At 38.1% G+C, this 19538-nt stretch overlaps 1 protein-coding gene across 3 annotated transcripts in view; it reads left to right on the forward strand.

The window, feature by feature from the left end:
• The first annotated feature begins 10216 nt into the window (after nucleotides 1–10216).
• The window catches only part of LOC150084401 (cell adhesion molecule Dscam1-like), a 305476-nt gene continuing 296154 nt past the window's right edge, over nucleotides 10217–19538 (forward strand). For all 3 annotated transcript variants that reach the window (XM_090376034.1, XM_090376036.1, XM_090376035.1), the window contains exon 1: nucleotides 10217–11075. In XM_090376034.1, the coding sequence (XP_090232160.1) occupies nucleotides 11033–11075 (43 nt within the window). In that variant the 5' untranslated portion in view covers nucleotides 10217–11032. The remainder of the gene's footprint in view (nucleotides 11076–19538) is intronic.

Consider the following 19538-nt stretch of genomic DNA (forward strand, 5'->3'; position numbering starts at 1 on the left):
ACATATTAAGGGCTGACCTTTAACGCGCCAGTAGAAAATTCGACGTGTCACTTGTTCCAGTTGATGGAATGACAAGATACGCAGTCTGGAATTTTGTATTCAGTTTCTCCCATTACTTCGCTTGCTTCCACCCGCCTTGGGGATAAACTGATGATGCTAATGTAATCCTTAAAGGTTATCATCGCATTGGTAGAGAACTAATTAAGTAAAGACGCTGTCTACAGTGGTGTACAAAAGATAAGACCACATTTTTCACTTATTGCACGAAATTTGATTTTACTTTATGTTAGTTAACGTCATTTTACCTCCATGATACAGATTGTATTTACTCTTTTGGGGTGGTAGATGGATGCGACTCTCCTACCATCGTTCTTCCTTAATAGTAGAATGACGACGGGATAGTCGCACGGCAAGGTGGCCAAGAATTGCAATTCCAGCGTTAGGACACCCGCATTAAATGCCAGAAGAGAAGAAGAAAATCTTTATTGTACAGTAAAGATACAATAATGTGCCCGCCACAGCCAGGAGGCCAGGGGCTTGACAATGATATAGAAATATAAAAATATGTACAGTATAAAAATTTGTGCAGTATAAAATATTACATAACAATTAAAAACGTAGCATTAGCCATTCAATAGGTATGAGTATGTACATAGTTGTGAGGCAGACAGTACACCAAGGTATGTACACGTTCATATGTACAAAGCACATATTTAAGCATATTCACACAAGTCAGAAAATTTCACAGTGCCAAATTATTGTTCGGTATTGCATTTTCTTGTGAAGACAGTTCGTCGATTTGCCTGCGACGTGCCGTTATGCACCTCATAGGAGATAGCAGATGGAGATATCAGTATGAGTCGACATCAGGGGCCAAACAAAAGGGGAACAAGTTCGGCCAACGAGCGCCTGTAATTGCGATCAGAAGCGAATTTCTGGAGGTCAGCTCCGATCATTAGCAGGGCTTGTACTGTAGGAAGTACTTGTCCAGGTAGGAATCTGTCACTGATCTTCAGCCTGTTCCGTTGTAGCTGAAGAAGAGGGGTGGCTCGTAAGGACGGAAGTGGAACATGCCACTGGCATATATCCCAGAAGTCAGGGGAGTTGATTTTGCCAACCAGCATTTTGACTGTGGTCACAGTTCTCCTCATGCTGATTATTTGAGGCAGCCGCGGGATTTGGAGTTGGTCGGCCATGCTGGTGGTCCTCTGCTGAGGGGGTAGTCGATGTTTGTGGGTTGCCCACTTCAATATCCAGTATTCACTGGCGAAGATGGGCTTCATGAGAGAAGGTACTGTGGATGCCCATATTTCAGAGGCATACAGAAAGGTAGGATACACAATGGTTTCCAGATATCTGATTGTGGTTCTTGCGTCTGTGTTATGAAGAAGATGTTGACGGGCAATCCAGCGCATTCGGTTGATCTTGCGTAGAACACATTCGATGTGACAGTTGAACCTAAGGTTTGGGTCGAAGGTTACACCGAGATCTTTGTGTTTAGTAACACTTGGAATAACTGCACCCTGCAGTGAGGGTTGTATGGATGTGGGACACTTCTTCAGAGAAAAAACCATAATAACGGATTTTTGGGGGTTCAGTTTGAGACCGAAATGGTTGAGATGGCTAGAGAAAGCTGTGATCTTATTACAGATTTCCGATGTGATCACTCCCCTGTCGGCTGATGGTGGTATTTCCGTTAGGAACTTTATATCGTCGGCGTAGGTAATGACATCATCTCTGTTACACAAGAGGTGTCGCGAAGTTCAAAGTTGTTAATAGTTACAAAATTTTAGGATGAAGGTTTTCCTGCCCTAACAGCGAACCATGGAGATGACATTCCAGCAGCTATCTCAATCACTCAGCGACGACAAGAATGGCAGTTTCAATGCGAATTGTATAGAGAAGATTACACAAAAGGGGACTCTATGCTAGTCGGCTCTAAGCTTCCGTCCACTTACCTTCTCCCAGAGGATATCCCACCCGATTTACCATCGATGGATCCAAGACCAACAGGACAATATTCTCTTTAAATGTACGTTGAGACTTCGTCTGGAAATTGATTCTTGGTGTGTTTTCTTCTGCCAGAGAACGTGGAACAGCCTGCCATTAGCTCTAATATCATAGAAAGGGACCTCTAATTCAGAATGATCTGGACAGACATCGTAATCATTAAATCCTATGCACTACTTTTTCAGATGTGCTATAATCCCATTAATAATAATAATCCCCCAAACAGCTCAAGTGACTGATGAATTCTTTCAAAGTGAAGACGTTTTCCCGATGGAGGGGTAAATCAGATCTCGGATCTGAATTTTATTGAACGTATCTATGATGCTTTATGGGAAGCAGACCTTCAAGGTTTGATAATTCCATCAAGTACCTCTTATTATTTCAAATACTTTTGGAACTCACTTACCTTTTCATACAGATAGTGACGTTTTTTAATTAATATAATGACGTACAAAACTTTTAAATTCTAATAAAAATAAACAGAACAAATAACAACAAAGTTTTTCTTAATAAATTTGGGTTATTGGTAATGCCAGTTGCTGTTCTTACTAATAACTTTTGATAAAAAGCATTGATAATTTTAAAGTACCGTTTAGTATTACTTTCTTAAAAGGTACTTTGATCGAAAAAAGGCGACAGTTTTCTAAGACACGATGACTTATCATCGTGGACAGATGTACAGCACGTGTTGCCCTGTGTGCAATATTTCACTATTGTATCGATCGACATAGGCTGTTGCAAGTGACTGAAGGCCACATTGACCTAGCACTGGTAACTTGATTAATTTATTACAACTAATGAAGAGATCGCATTACGTCTTCGCTGGAATATATTTTACATATTTTTAAACCAATAGGTCACCGAGTATAATCCGTACCATGGAGTATATGTGGTCTAGAACTTCTAAACAAAATGCTGTTGCGCATTAACTGAGCTTGTACCTCTTGGTAATTCCAAACTTTAGCATTTAACTTGAGAAATCTCAGTATACATAAAGTTAATGGGTGGAAAAACTCCATTGTGCAGTAACTGAGCATAAATGTTGTACGCCAAGGTATTGTGGATCACGCTATCACACCACTACATTAGTGGTTTCGCATTGTTCCATCCTCCGTGGCTCTTTTCTACTAAGTATGAGGGACGCGTGATATAATTTTTCTTCGTAAACCATCACGAACATAGAAGGGCCTTTAGTTCCAGGCACATTCACATACATTTGGATTTCCCATCACCTGCACGCTTCTGAGAGAGTCTATTGTTGCGGTATAGAAATTGTGTATAGAATAGCCAAAAGGATAGTGATTTATGAGAATAAAAAGCGGTGGAGCTGTTTTATCTGATGAGGTTGCAAGCTCTTTAATTAAACTTCGAATTATTTTGAGTTCATCGAGGAAGACGACGTCCGTGAGACGAACTATCTGGATTTCTGTTTCATTTGTTTCCAACCAGCGGTCAATTTACACGGGGCTGTTTGAAGCAAATGCCATTGACAGTTCACCGATGCCGCTACTAAAAATTCTAGTGATGAAAGCGGTGGCGTCAGCGTTTTCAGTTTAAGGGGTAGAGCGGGAGGATTAGATAGCATGCGGATGGAAGGTTAGATGATGCCATAAGGCATCAGTATATTTCATCTATAAACGTGCCTTCTATGGATAGTTACTACTCTTTGGATGAAAAACCCGATTTCTTTGTGTTATCTCACTAGAAACATGCTAACTTGGCCAAAACGCGAATGGGGCCCAAAATATTTCCTCTAGTTCATCGAACCCGGGTTCGACTAGCTATCTTAAACATTGTGGTGACCATGAAAGGTTAAGATAAGTCGAATAAGTACTTGGTGTACTTATCTGCCACAACTTTTCATTAAGTGATGGTGGGAAAACAACTCGATTTTCCAAAACTCTTTCAGCTTCGGAAGAGTAAACAGATTCCTATATTAGTTACTGTATAGAGCTTGAGTGTACATTTAGGATGAGCTTTGTGCTAGTATGAAATAAAAGATGCAGTGATTAAACAGCAAGAGACTATAAATGAAATCCTTCCCCACAGGAATCCATGGAATGAGAATATAGAGAGAAGAGAGATCTATGTTTGGTTATTTTACTAAAGGATCAAGGCAATTAAGGTAATAAGACATTCGCATGTTTAAAATTCTTCGTGTAAGACTATTCCAGACCAGCGTTTACGACTTTATTCTGATTGAACAATACTAAACTAGTAGATTCTCATAACATAACTGCTGTCATTAATTTCAATTATAAGAGGCCATTTTACTCCACCGAACTTGTTTTATGCCTGTAGAGTTGGTATGGTGTAGAACAAGAGCAAGATGTATAGAAAAGCCACAGGATCAAGGTAAGTGCTCGACAAGCTTTAAGGACTCGCATGTAAAGCATTAGGAAGATTAAAATCTATGCAGTTAACGGGTGTGGAAGCGATGCAACCAGGCATACCACTACTGTTTCCAGGCGGAGAAAAACATCAATTGTGACAGACAAGGGAGATAAATATATATGATGCTAAGTATTTGGTTTCGTTCCATTTATTTTAATATTAATAGCAATATTTTAGATGGAGTTATCACAGTAAGAAAATCAGTCGTGGTTGTTTGTGACAATAAATCCTAACAAGGACTTATGACATTTTTAATCTTGAATCAAACTGTTAAAGATGCCAGGAGATTTAGGGGGAAAACTGGAATGGCTATATTCCATAATGCCATAGGGGGTAGGGTAGGGTTATGGCTGACTTCACCTCCGTAGCCGAGTGGTCATTAGCGAGAGTACAGTTTGAGTAGACCGGGGTTCAAGCCCCTCACTGCTAAATACGGTCCATCTACCAACCCACACTGGACCAGCGTGGCAGATTATTGTCCATTTCCCTCACGAGAATCGTTGAGGTTTCCATCCTGCAGTTGATTGATAATGGCTGCAGTTTACCTTTATCTCCAATGTTTCGCCTTTCTCTCCTCAAATGCAAAACTCCTAGATGAAAGATGTACTTGAAGTAAAAGATTTTTCCACTGTATAAGACTAAGTTATGAAATTAAAAACATTTCTTGGTGTTTTTTATACACTTTATAAGAAAACACTTTCTCTTAATCCACATGGCGTCCAACATAACTAAAAGACTAAATTCCTCCGCTGACACAGTCATCTAATGAGGTGGCGTTTCCTTTAAAATAAAGAAGACACGCGAGCTTAGACAAAGATACATATTTTAATCCTGATTACAATTACATTGTCTCCAGTACAAAAATAGCGAAGATCCAATTCTTCTAGTGGTTCTTATAGAAAGCAGAGCGTGCGCACAATTAGCTACAACTTTTATGTTTCCGAATTCAATATTATTAAAAATAATGCCCCAATTAAACACTGCTTTTTGCAGATTCGCACTGCCTCAAACCCGATTTCAATTTTTCGAAGAGCTCTGATGTGAAATGCCACATCGAAGTACATTATTCATTCAAACACGATAATAGTGCTGCTGCTTTTTTTTATTTATTTATCTCCAAGTATTTGTTTAAACACGCATTCGGTATTTCTCAAAAAATGCTTTCTAATCACCAAGAAAGAGAATTTTTATAAACGTCAAAAAACGCCTAAAAATTCTTAATCATTTAAATGCGGAATATTTTATTCATAGATGCAAACAAATACTTTCTCTTTCACCAATTTTTTTTAAAAGATAAAATAAAGGTAGAATGAAAACTGTATGAGATCTAAAATATGCCAAAAGTTCAAAAGCAGAAGCCTATTTTTTTTCTGGCTTTTTCTCCCCCCTTTTTTTTTGTTCACAGAAACACAACAAAATACTGCAAAAGCGAAACAAAGAAATTTTCCACTCGGAAAAAGAAAATTTTCTTTTGCCGAAGACTACAATCATCTAAGGAAAAAACAGCTGTCACGCATGATAAATTAAGATCACCCCAAAAGCTTACGTTGACACTTTTATTGATTACTGAGTAATTTGTTGGAGAGCGATACAAAATAGCTCACATACCGATGCAGCGTTGAAGTTTGAATAAGTACCACTATCATTATGTAAGGCTATGCCAGTGAACGCCTAATTGCAACTTAATTATTACTTCGAAGGCAACACCCTGCTCAACTGATGTTTCCGCTTCGTTTTTCTTCATTAATTCGGATCATCCTTTTCTGGATGATGGAAATAATATCTCGAGAAATTCTCTTGTTAATGCGAGGGTGTAAAATGGAGATTTCTTTGCTGGTTTTAACATAATCAGAGGTTGGTTTGCAACTTAACTTTTATCCTTTCTTATGCATATTGCATTATACGTAAATAATTTCAGGGGGTGGGTAGGGGGAGATCGATGCTTTTAGTGTGTGTGCCATCTGCTGGAGAAGGAAAGGAAGAATAAATAAATATTCAACGCCCAGTCAACGTACAACAGGAATAGCTTTATACGAGGAGTTTCTTGAAGATACCCAATATTTTATAAATTTTAGAAAAATAGTTTTTGTTTCATTTGCATATTTTTTGGCGTTAAATTTTGTGTTAATAAAATTACGCTGTTTAATTGCACGGATGAGAATTCTGGAAAGTTAAGGGGTAGAAAGAATTGCTTAGAGGGTGGTAAAATTGGAAGTTGTGTACGGTGCGTTGACAAAAAAGGGGGCACCCACTAACTGATCAATCATATCTTTCTACTATAAGATTGTTTGGTTATTTGTCTTTGCGACTAAGGATATGAGGCGTAAGTGAATGGTTTCTATAAACTGAGTGTATCCTGTGATTGATTTATGGATGAAAAACCAGAGGTTTTGAGGAGAGGGAAACTTTTCTAACCACTGTGGCAGCCGTGGTGGTACCTACAAATGAATAGACAGCACACCTCCATATTCACCAGGGAAGTTCTCCCCTCTAATGACAGCTGCAGCGTACAACCAATGCTCAGAACCCTTTACTGTGATGAATGTTGATATGCTCCAAACCATAATACTACTCTGCAATACCTAAGTGAACTGTCGAAGTCCTTGGTTTTGGCGATGTAAATTTTAATTGCATCGTATTATAATTCAATATTTCTTTAATTATTCTAATTTATTAATATATAAAGGTAGAAGTACAATCCATTTTGCTCATTCTGTCGCTCTAATCGATTCGTTTTTTGGGGGAACAGTAAGTAACTTTTAGGCGAGTTAGCAAATATGCTTATGTCCGTACGTCTACCCGCATGTAATAACTCGACTGGTAATTGATGAATTCGGATGAAATTTTATATTTTGGTCTTTTAGAGAGACATGCCGAATTACTCCAAATTTCATTAAAATCGGACTGATAGAAATCGGGTAATTAGCATTTCCTTTTCTGTTCGTCCGTCCTCATGTAATTACTCAACTTTTACTGGATCGATTTTCAATGAATTTTATATCTGGCACTTTTAGAACCATTTTTCGAGCCTTTCCAAATTCCATCTGTAGAAATCTGGCAGTTATTTCGGATACTGTTTATTGTAGCTGAAGCATTACATATTATGTTTTTCTTTCCGTGCACTGATTGGAGGAATAAGAGGACGGATGCAGAGAAACTTGGAGTCTTTTTTTTATTGAACTAAAGCGTGCATGATATATAGTTTGTTATTATATCGTACTAATAAAAAGCTACTATGAAAAATTACTTAAATATAAGGGCGAGTTATATTTCTTTAAGTACATGTTTCTTGATATACTCATTTCCCCAAAATGCTGATTTTACTTTTTGTTCCACGGAACAAGAGTCTCCAGAAGAAAAACATTCAAGTCCTGTGTTGAACCATAGATAAAAAAACAAAAACTGCAGAGCTAAAAATCAATTGGAAAGTAGTGGAAATCAGAGAAAAAATACAAGTGGGATTGCCTGAAGATGTACATTTTATATCGGAAACGTCATTTAAAGGGCTCTGAGACAAAAGGTATGTAATTGACTTTGATTGTCCCACAAAATCCATCTGAGCGAACAGTACGGATGTGTTTGCCACTCCACATCACAAATTTCCACTTCTACAGATCGCTGCTTTGTGTATTCACCTGATTCCATAGAAATATAACGCCCTGCCACACTCCGGGGATGGCAGAGACGAACAAAGTAGTTATTCCACAATCTAATCGCCGTAACCGATACTGTGCAAATGCAACACCTGATCTGTTCGCTCTCTCCAGTCAGTTGTATTGGGTTATCTGATCAATTAGTTCACACTCCAGTTACCCATTACTAAGAGACCCTATATGAGCTTCTATTCTGTTTTACATATTCATGCATACATTAAAATCGAATTACGTTCGGTATGGAAGCCACTTACCTCGAACATTGAATACACATCACGAACGCACGGTATCAATGGATGGCGCATTGCACACGTCATCGCAGTTCCTGGATTAATTTTATTTCTGGTCGCAATGCCTCTCTCTCTGCTTCGATGTCCACTTTGTTTTAACACAACGCGGATTTTTAAAGTACGCTGTCCAAAAATTTCTTTATATAACGATTATTACACCTATACATTCATTTCAATTATAATTTTATGTAACATAATTCCACAGATATTTATCACTGTTCTGTCGAATCAACAGGATCAAACAATGATGGCAGGACATAGCTCTAAGTTAATCCTGGACAATTCCAGGATCCCTGGATGTGGCAGTTCCTTGTTACAGAGCAATTTACAATAAGAAGAAAATCAGCGTGGTTCAAGATTTTTAATATCAATTAATGTTATAATAATTATACTAACAGTATCACTGTTAATATAACTAGAAGCACTGTGGATTTATAGGTTGGCATAGTTCAGTTATGCATGGGCAATGTTAACAAATGCCAATCTTTCTCCTGTACTTTAAAAAAAAAACCAAACATTTGTTTTTTCAAAGACAAGTTCTTTCTTTTCTGCATGGATGTAGCAATCTTTCTAAAGGCTTCAACTGGCAGATCATTTAGAAAATTAACATAGTAAAATATTGCTTCTTTTTTGTATCCTATCATATAAAGAGTCGCGTAAGATAAAAAAACACAAATTGATTTGCTTAATTTGGTTAGGTGGAAACTGTTTCAACCGCGAGATGGCAATATCCCTCCCAAAATGAAAAAAAAAAGAAAATAAACCCAGTTATCTGACACATATGATGAATGAAGAGCTGTACCCAGCTCACAGTTGACACTTTTATTGATTAGCAAGCAATATGGGAGCGAGAACTCCAAAATGGTGTATGTACACAAAGTTCTCTGCAAATTACAGAGATTACTATCTGGGTAGTTGACGTAATGAAGAATTAATTAGCGACATTAAAATTTATGCGATCGTAGTGAGCAGAGATGACCCCGTGATGAGAGTTTATTTCCTTTGTTTGCCCATATGACTGGAGCAGACGATTACCCGCGGTATGATGCTCCCACGTGGTGACATAATTGTTAACAATTAATAAACAGATTTAACTGTTGCGCAACACTCAAATGGTGCGCTAATTGTATTTGTCATTTCTAATTACCAAACGATCAGTGCATTATTACGCAACAATTACAGGTGAAATATCTCGAAAATTAGGGTTAAATAACTGCGTATTTTATACGAGGTCTAATGCGACCTATTCACATTCAGGTAATCGCACGTATTAACGAAGTTGGCTATTTAAAAAGTCATTAGGGAATGGACAGAGGGAAGATTGCAGAGGGTCCTAAAAAGATGTTATCGCGGTCCTTATTTGTCGTCAGTAATGAAGGTATTGAAGTGAAAAGATTGCTTTTAATAGGCTTAACAACATCCCTAAAAACATCCTTTAGAAATTCTTTCGCTGCATCGCGCCGATGTTTGCCCAATTATCAGTTTTCATTACATTTTTATCCTTCTAATAATTTTGCTAGTCAGTACATTATCGCGTATCAACAAAGTTTGCTCACTTAATTTACGAGCTGTCGGTAACATTATTTCGTGTTGTATCCAATTAACTTTTTCTCCGGCCCGCAAGCTTTTGCAAATGAGGCAACTTGCAGACGATAAATAAAACTTTTCGCGATATTTTTACGTCGCTTCGGCGACCGAACAGATCCATAACACCTTTTAAAAGTTTCCCAGTACGAAACCCACTAAGAGGATTTCTTTCTGTCGATACACGTCTTTTCCCCCCAGCTGGCAACAGCGCCACCAAACGCTAAGTCCAAAGGCACGAGTGCTCCCGTTTGTTCAAGTAGCTTACGTTACCACCACAGACTTCAGAGCTGCTCGGGCGACAAGCTCAGTTCACCGCGCGCGTGGTCCTACGAACAGCACACCAGCCCCATGCTCCTTGGAGGGAAAGATGTTTGTTGACTTTCGCGGGATTTTTTTCCTCTCTCCTCTTCTGTCTCTCCTCCTTACTTTTCTGCCCTACACTCCGCAGAAGAATTCCCTGAACATCATGTTTCGGAGAAAAGGACAAGGTACAGCGCTGCGGGGCCGTAGTTTTCTCTAGCTCCCGGTGGATTTCTTCGGCCTAACGAAACCTGGGAGCAAACAGGATGTGTTAAGTGTGTAAGACACGTGAGGGCCTTGCCGAGTCGATAGTGGCGCGCGCCAAAGAGAGAACGACAGAACGCGAGAGAGGTGTCAAAGGGATCTGTTGAAGAACTGATGCGGTTGATAACGTCTACCCGCAACTATCCGTACGGGAAACCCAAAGGTGCGTACGACAGACGGCAAATCTCTTAAAAGTTCATGAACCCCTGACTGTGCGCACTTCGTGCATCGTAGAATTGCTCACGTGACGTCGATGTACCCATTGACTACGTCCTCCCGTCGGGTGTCCAGAGCCTCTAACAACAGGTGTCAACGGAACGTTAATTGTAAAATCGTGCGTTCTCTTCTGGGAACACTTAAGAAAGTTCTGAGAAACTGTGACTGACTCTTCCGCGGACCCGAGGATCACAGGATGTGATTTTTAGTTGCCAGTGGTTTTGTGTTTTGTTTTTTTTTTATATATATCCGTCGTGCGTTGTCTCCGATGTTCCAGTAGTTCCGTGATAATTGTCAGGAGGAGTAATAACTGTTGCCATGGTTATGATTCTGGTGATTGTTATGTTGGTTCATCTGCACGGTAAGTGGACTTCATTTAATGGTATTTAGTTGACAGAAAATAAGTTTCTGCCACGTGTGGTTCAAATATATACTGATGGCAATAAAACTGGCATGCCTTTTGAGGAGCTTTACCATTTACTGGTTTATGTCACGCGATGAATCTCTAAGTGTGGTAATCACCTTGGATAGAACGTCTCTTCTGATTTCCGATGCACTGACTTTACTGATGGATGCAAAGATAGATTTCTGAGATATTTCCACACTGCCTTTAATATACGTACAGTCAGCGGAAATTAAAATCACAATCTTTTGTTGCGTCTGCGTATGAATGGGTGTTACTTGAATGGGTGAAGACATCCAAGCTATCTGTTGTCTCTAGAGAAGTCACTACAATAGTTTCCGCTAAAATGGATCCTGCTATTAATCGAAAAGCAAACTGTAATGTCTCGAAAGAGGTTAATTCACAATATGCAAAAGAGTTTCTTACTCACAACCAGCTGACAGGTTTGGATGCTCTGTAACATTCTGTTTGGATCGTGCAGAAGCTTGCTGCATGGTTCAGGTCACGCTCCTTTAAACAATCCAGTAAAAAACAGTCATAGGAGTTCAGACTAGATGAGCTGCCATTATGATAAATTTATCAAAACATCTCCTTGAGCAGTTCTTGACAGCTGTGCTGATATGAGGGGGATCGCCATTTTGTATCATGAGAGTATTCAAAAGCAAGGACGTTCCACTGAAGGATTTACCTGAGGAGATCATGGGCAATGTTTCTTCTAAGTGCAATAATTTGTGGAGAGTTATATCACGCAGTTACATATCACACGGTGAAGAACCGCTAATGGCTTGCACTTGGGGATGTTTGGCACGCATCTGCAGTCCCTAATGCTCCGTGCACCACCGAAATGGAAATAAAGCTTCCTTAGATCATATAAAATCCTCGGTGGCTAACAATATCAGTAAAATAAAGTGAAGAATGTGTTTCAATGTGCTGAAAGTAGCACTTTAAAAGGGATGAATTCTGCATGTACAGTACCCATCTTTTCTGAGGCTGATCTCATCGCGGTTTTTGATAAACGTCGTCTATTGCGCAATAGCTCGTGAATTTCAGTTGCAATGTGCATTGCCCATCGGTTACTGCGGTCGTTATACGTATGCACGCAGGTTGATCGTTTAATTTGTGGAACACACCTACCTTAATTTTAATCTTCTTTGCTGAAGTCTGCCGATGCGTTCTCCTTTTCGAAGTAATCTCCTTCGAATTATAGACACTTACCATTGATCAACCGACTCGTAAAAGCACACACGGAAGCCATTTCTTGATAAATCTTTCGGAGTGGTTCTTTTGACCACAGATTCTCGACCTTCTTTACTGCGCATGCATGCAGCTCACAAAATGGTTCACAGTAACGGCGTGTGACTTAGGCAACTTTGCAAGTACCAGACAACATGTCAGAACTTGCAACTGTGTCAGAGTATTCTTGGATATAAATCTTCTAGCCGTCTGTCGGAAATTCGGCAAAACTTCAGTAGTTGCACGGTGGTGCTCCATTTCGCAATTTAATTGATCAGCCTACGCGTTTATGCATTAAAGCAGTATATATTCAAGAAGCATAGTTCGTCACACCTGTGGCACGTTGCAGAATGAATGCTTATGTGAATAATTTTCTTTTGCATGCTATGAATAATCTGTCACTCTCCAAAGATACTTTGTTTCTTCAATGACCGATTTGCTCTACAAGGTAGAGGACAGCGCTTTAAGTTTGGCCACCTTCTTAAGCTTTTAACTTAAAGATTATTCTGAAGTACGCCTTGCACACATAGTGGATCCGAGGTAGATCTTTTCTTTTGGGTTGCTGCCACAATTTATCACAAAATGAAAATAATACACTAGCCGTGTTATCGCAATAATTACAGCAAATGAATAACGTAGTACTTTTCATACTTTTCAGTGAAGCCGATTAATAAAAGATGATTTTTGTCCCAAGAACCCACAGTAACTTCGTATTTTCCAGATATTAATTTTCAACACAATACAGTTGAATAATGAGTTAATTTCATATTTCTAAACCTCATTCATCTTGACCACAATGTAGTAGCTATCGAATATTATCATTTTACTTTTTGAATTTCGTTATTTAAATAGCTAAGGGAATGCATTGAGCGGAAAACTTATTAGTAATATCAATCTATTACAGTTTAAGAATTATCATACTTCTGGAATCGTTCTGCACACGATGCAGTTTCAATATTGCGTCACCCTCTCCCGTAAAGTATCGGGGATCAGTATCTCCTAAAGAAACATGATTCGCTCCTCAGCACACTGAATTCAGTCTTCAATGTCCACTACACGATATAGTCCATTCCTTATGGATGTCAAAGACCAGAATGTTTTTTTTTTATATTCTGGTGTTGATATCACCATGATGGATTTGGAACTGGAGTTTATAGGAGCCGAGGACTAACAGTCCTCCGAAGTCTACTCAAGGAGATCTCTGGCCCATTGCAAATGTTTGCTTATGTACAGATGCTATACTGATCTGTTATTCGCAATTTCCATATATTAAATTTCAACACAAGACAGTTCAGTACTGACCCATTAATGGGTTAACTTCATATTTTCAGACCTCATTCATCTTGGCTACATTTTAGTAACTACTAAATGATAACAGTTGGTTTCATTTGCTAGAGTAGGATGTGGTGTCTCCAACATATTGCCGACTCAGTATATACACAGAGGAAAAATGTGGAGAGCACAGAGAGTAATTCCCTTTGGACTTCATAATTGATGAAACTCGATGAAAGATAAGCTATTGTCTTGTCTAGACTCTGATGCCACTCTGGTCTTTTGTCTCATGGTTCGCATCAATAGTGAACGGTAAATATAAGAGCAAGTTTGGAACACGCCTCTCGCTTAAAGATTTTATAAACACACTAAGTATCCATTCAATTTTTATCAAACTTCTTTAGTCATTCTAAATTTTAATTTAACATCAGCTGATCTTCATTCGTCAACTTACTCAGTTAAGTTTCTTTCTCGTCCAATAGCCTTATATGTTCCTGGAGATTTATAAGCAATTGTACTAATCGTGTAAATTCGGTTATTGCTATATACTGACTTTAAACTGTCTGACAGTAATGCTCTTTAAGCCTCCTTCGTAAAACTTATCTTTTCCATTACTTTTATCGCTAAAACAAACCTAATTACTGTAGTCTGGAAATAATACCAGAGAACTACTTTACTCACCAACGTAATCCCCACAACTGTTAAGACATTAAAAGAAGACATACTTTTCTTGTTGCATTAAGCCTGCAGATGTATAAATGATAAACCCCAGGATGCTGCACAGTCTGCTTAGTATAAAATATGTAAAAGATAATTTAAATTCGGGAACTCTAATTTTTTTTAAGATTTGGTTTGGTAACTTCATAAATCGAAAATGTAAATTATAATTTCCAATTCTGAAATTATAATTGGCATAAGGCTGTGATTTTTAATAATTTTCTCATTCCCTATAGGCTTTATAGATTCTTTAAACATTGGCTAGACAGCCGGATAGATTCAGCTCCAAAGAGGAATAATATTTATTGGGACAACGGGCAATTAAACTAAATTGTGGTGACAATTATAAGTTATACATTCAGAGGAATTTGTACTCTTCACCTAAAGATATTTAATAACAGTCCGGCTGAAGGAACAGTACCATGAAAAATATAAACGATTTTAAGTGATCAACGCAGCAAGATGAAGTTATTTAGGTGTGGACGGAGGTCATTCAACTCCAAATTGACAGGAAATCAGAAAGGAGTTTGTCCCATGTGTTCAACATGACCAACCTTGGTTTCCGTCTGACTAAATTTGTATTGGGCATGAAGGGAAAACATTATTTCTTTCTATCACAGGGAGAAACCCTATTTCTCTCACCTGTTCTAGTTAACTGCAGCAAGGATTGAAGAGGCCTTTAAAGAAATCTCCAATCTCCGATGGAACTTAAACTAAACCATAAGATATTTATTTGAACAAAGACCAAGCTCTATAATTCCATCAGAAAATAAAGTGTTTGGAGAACGGTTTAGAAAATTCTCCACTGCACGTTTAAAATTCGAATTGGACTCGTTCTTAGTAGTCTTTTCGAGTAAGAAACCATCGTCCTATTGCAAGATATAGCCAGACCGTGAAAATACAACTAAGTTAGACGCTGGGTATTCGAATCTACGAGAAAACACAAAATTCAATAATTCCGATATAATTTTTGTATTTTTAACGCCCCTGGTTCTATTTTTGTAGTCTTGGACTTTTTTATAATTTACAACAGAATATTTATTTTGTTATTATTTTTTAAAATAAATCAGAATATTCCAGGCCACTTGTACACGCTTTTTGGATCACAGGCTTTTAACATTCAACAGCGGTGCAATCTGAAAGAGGAGAGGAGCCATTTTGAAAAGAGAATTAGAGCAAATCGTTTCCAACTTTGTCTCTCTCGAACATCATATTATAACACGCAGAAATGAAAGATATGTAGTAATAAATAGACTAATGCATAATTGGTATATACGCTATTTAAAAATAAAAATTCCACTTTTTGACTTGCCCTTCGTACGTGCCCCTTCTCGCCAAAAATAGCAAGGTCCTAATGAGGTTTCAGGAGTGTTTTCCTTGACTTGTGTTGGCACTAACCAGAGAACTGATACACGACTGGAAAAAAAACAGAAAGGTGGATTCCATCAACAGTAGCTGAATATTCAAGTGGATTACGTTCCCCAAATGATAATCTACCATAAAGAGGAGTATGTCAATTTCCATTGCAGAAGGCATACATTGTTCCATTATAAACCTATTAGTGGCTTGTGTATATTCAGATGGTGGACAGCCTTTGGCAGTTTGAATAGAAATTCACCGAGCGTGGCTCGGTCCTGTGAGTGACATCTCTCTCTCTAGAGCGCACGCACACATGCACGTCAGCTAATGGATTTACGGAAATAAATAATCAGCTGCAAATTATTCAAACCACTTCGCCAAATTTCGCATCCTGCAAACACACATTATTATTGCGTTAATGAAAGGGACTTTAATATTTGCGGCGCAGAGAATGTCAGTCCACTGTTGCCCATCTTGACGAGTGCTTTTGCCTCGCGGTTTATCACGTTCTTCGAAAATGAAAACCTTCTTCCAATTGACGCTAGGGGACGAATTACGCAGGTCTCGGAGTATAAATTAGATTAGCTCGCTACGTGAAATTTTAAAACTATGATCGGATGAAGCAGTACGGAGAGAAATGATTATTTGGGGCAAAGTTTCTTTAACAACAGAGATGAAAGGAAATACGTCAATTCTCCCAGTTAACGAGATATATGCAAATAAGTTGTTAGATTGGCCGTGTGGCTTTTTCTTCTTAATTAAATTTAAAAAAAAAAAGAATATCTGCGAGAGTGTAAATCGACAGTAATCAAACTTAAAATATACTGCTTTAATGAATTTCGTATTCCTTTCATTAAAACAGGAGCGAAGAAAATCTAAGTCAGCCAATCATATCGAAGTCTTCTGATGACATCGGTTTTCCTAATTTACTATAAGACATCGATAGAAACTACGTGTGATCTGAATAAGTTTGTATCTACTTAAATGCGCTTGCCATTAGCGAGTGTGCCTTTTAATCAAAAGGCTTCAACTATCAGGCGCGAAGTAGCACGTAAGACAATCAAAGATGATCAAAAAATTATCGAGATTGAATGCTTAACTCTGATAAAGCTTGCCGCACGGGGGCACCTGACTCAGTTTGTTTTTAGGGTTTTTTTTTATAACAAAACTAAGGCTAAGATAAATTGTGTGTGCTCTATGGTAGTTTTTGTTTTTTTCTTGAAGAAAAACCTCGAGTTCCCGGGATGAAAAGCCATGCTACCCTCGACTAATCGTTTTAAGATTGGTGCCATGTTGACTCCACCGGAAATCTTACTGAATATTTATACGTATTAAGAGGTTATTCAACTGATTATGCTGTTCATGGTCAGCGTTTGAAGTTCGAGTTTCTTTGAAATACGTAAGATTTAACTGTCTGAAAGTACAAAACCAGATATGCGCATTATTTAATTTTCTGTTGAAATTGAAAAGATGGCAATTGATACCACTCAGTTGATGACACTGGTATTCAGAGATTCAACAGTGATACAAAAGTTTTTGATCGTTTCCTCATTTTAAGACAGGGGGAACGTTTGTTAAAAGCAAGGGGTGTTCCGGATTCCTTTCAGCCATTGCAAACGATGAATCGAAGATAAATTGCTTAAGTTAGTACTAATTGATGGAAGACAACTATTCGTGATGGTACTGAAGAGGCAAGGAGCTCTTATGGAACATGTCAGAGATTTTTAAATTGAAAGCGATAATGGGAATAAGACACCTCGCAAGTAGGTTCGTTCCACAGCTACTGACAATTCCACCCAATTTGCGCGGCATTTTTTATTTTAAAAGTATTGCACAAATCAGGTAAGAAATTACCATGGAGTTACTGTCACAGTACGAGTTTATTCTGTTCCATAAAATAGTCTTTAAAAGCAAAAGGTTTCTTGCGTGGGAGCAATTTTCAAAAAATTGAGATGAAATAGCTTTGAGCGACTCCGAGGTGCATCTAGCATTAGCTTTAACTGTGGAATAAAGGCGCATGCTGAAGGAGCATACTCAGAAGGATTTTATCCTCCCATTCCTGTAGGTACATTATCTTATTTTTAAGTATCGACTGATCAAAAAGTATCGATTCAGTCGATACTCTTTGATCAACTTCGTATATGACCCATTTGGAAATCAGAATCCGAGGGGTTTACAAATATAAAGAATACAAGAACATTGTTGTATTTAGCAGTAACGTGAGCTAGAATTACGATTAACACAAAAAAGATTTCTTTGAATTTCTTTAAATAAATACATATTTTGTTGGTACCTACAAAGTATTCCATGGTTTCTGCTGGACAACGTGCATGCAAAGATTCAAAAGAGAGCCTTAAAATTGGAAGAAACATCAGTCGGTGATGCCGTTATGTGTATTATCCAATAAGTACGAAATCAGTTCGCTTTTAAAGAGTATAAACCTCCGTTCTCCAATAAAAAAAACTAATATCGCACAAATACTAACAAAGCACTTGATGAATATTTGTAGAAAGTATTCCAATTAGCAAAATTCGAACCATGCGTCATTTAGAAAGCAAGCATATCCAGGAGAAAAGTGGATGCATAATGAAATGGGACGAGCTAGGAGAAACAGGGAGGAAAAGTGAAGAATAAATCGTGTCGGGATCAAAAGGAATTAATGGAATTCAAACACTGGTTAGATAAATAAAGTTGGAAAACGTATAAACAGAATTTCCACTTGTACTGCGATGGAAATCGGTTTTAAGGTGATTCTCCGCTACAGCCATTCAATAAGTGCACTGAAATGGAGATATACGAGATTATAATGAATATCGCGAGGATAAAATAACTTAGTCTGCAAGATATCCAAATAGGCAATACAAAAATATTCATTAGAGCAGCTTCCCTCGGCTCAAGATGCGATATTGTTAACGATGTCCCATGCCGTTATGCAAATAGACGCATCACTCAGTAAAATCAGCATTATTTGCGCAGCACTCAATTTGCCAGTGGCTTTCCACTGAGAGCTCTATTACTTTTAAGCGTAAACACGTTGCAGTTTGTTAACCGATGGTTTAAATCTACATCTTGTAAACATCGTCGGCATCCTCCAAGTAGGGACGCGTGTGTGTAAACCCCATTTCGTCCATTTCATTATTTTTCTGCGCAGCATTAACGATTCAAAAATGCCAATGCTCTTACGAACTCGTGGCGTTTATTGGATGAACGGGTGATTGAAATTTCCATCATTTGCTGAAGCACCAAATGTAAATTTGCCATAATGCAATTTCGTGTATCTTCGGCAGTTACGGATCAGCGGTATTCTTAAGTTACCTCGCTCTTAAACCCACCCGTGAACTAATAATGCGTCCGTTTCATGCAATCCGATGCCATCCTGAGCGTGCGTGTTCTCATAAGCATGCTGTATGGCGATACTTTATTATTGCCATAAAATCATGGCTAAGTTCGGGCAGGCATAAAATCCAGGGCAGTTTCTGCGATACACACAATCTACAGGTAATTTGTTTAGGAATCTGCAATCGCCCAATTCCGTTTTTATCTTTAAACTTAAATTTTATCAACTGCCTTGTTATTTCCGGCCAGTGAAAACTGAGATGAGTTTCTTAAACTCGAGTTCCTGAGACGGTATTTATTCTTTGAAGATATAACGCGATCGTAGGAAGAAGAAGAAAAAAAAAATTGTAAGAGAAACAAATTACAAAAACATATGAATAAGAAGCGGATGGAAACAAAGAAAGTACGAATTTTAAAAAAAAAAATTCTAAAAAAATTTTCTGAATTCAATTCAAATTTCACGAACAGTTTCTGTTGCTTGGTACTAGAACCATCTTGTTTGAA

Source organism: Mastigoproctus giganteus, chromosome 6 (genome assembly GCF_048544385.1).
Source record: "Mastigoproctus giganteus isolate SK-2022 chromosome 6, ASM4854438v1, whole genome shotgun sequence".
NCBI classification, from domain to species: Eukaryota; Metazoa; Arthropoda; class Arachnida; order Uropygi; family Thelyphonidae; genus Mastigoproctus; species Mastigoproctus giganteus.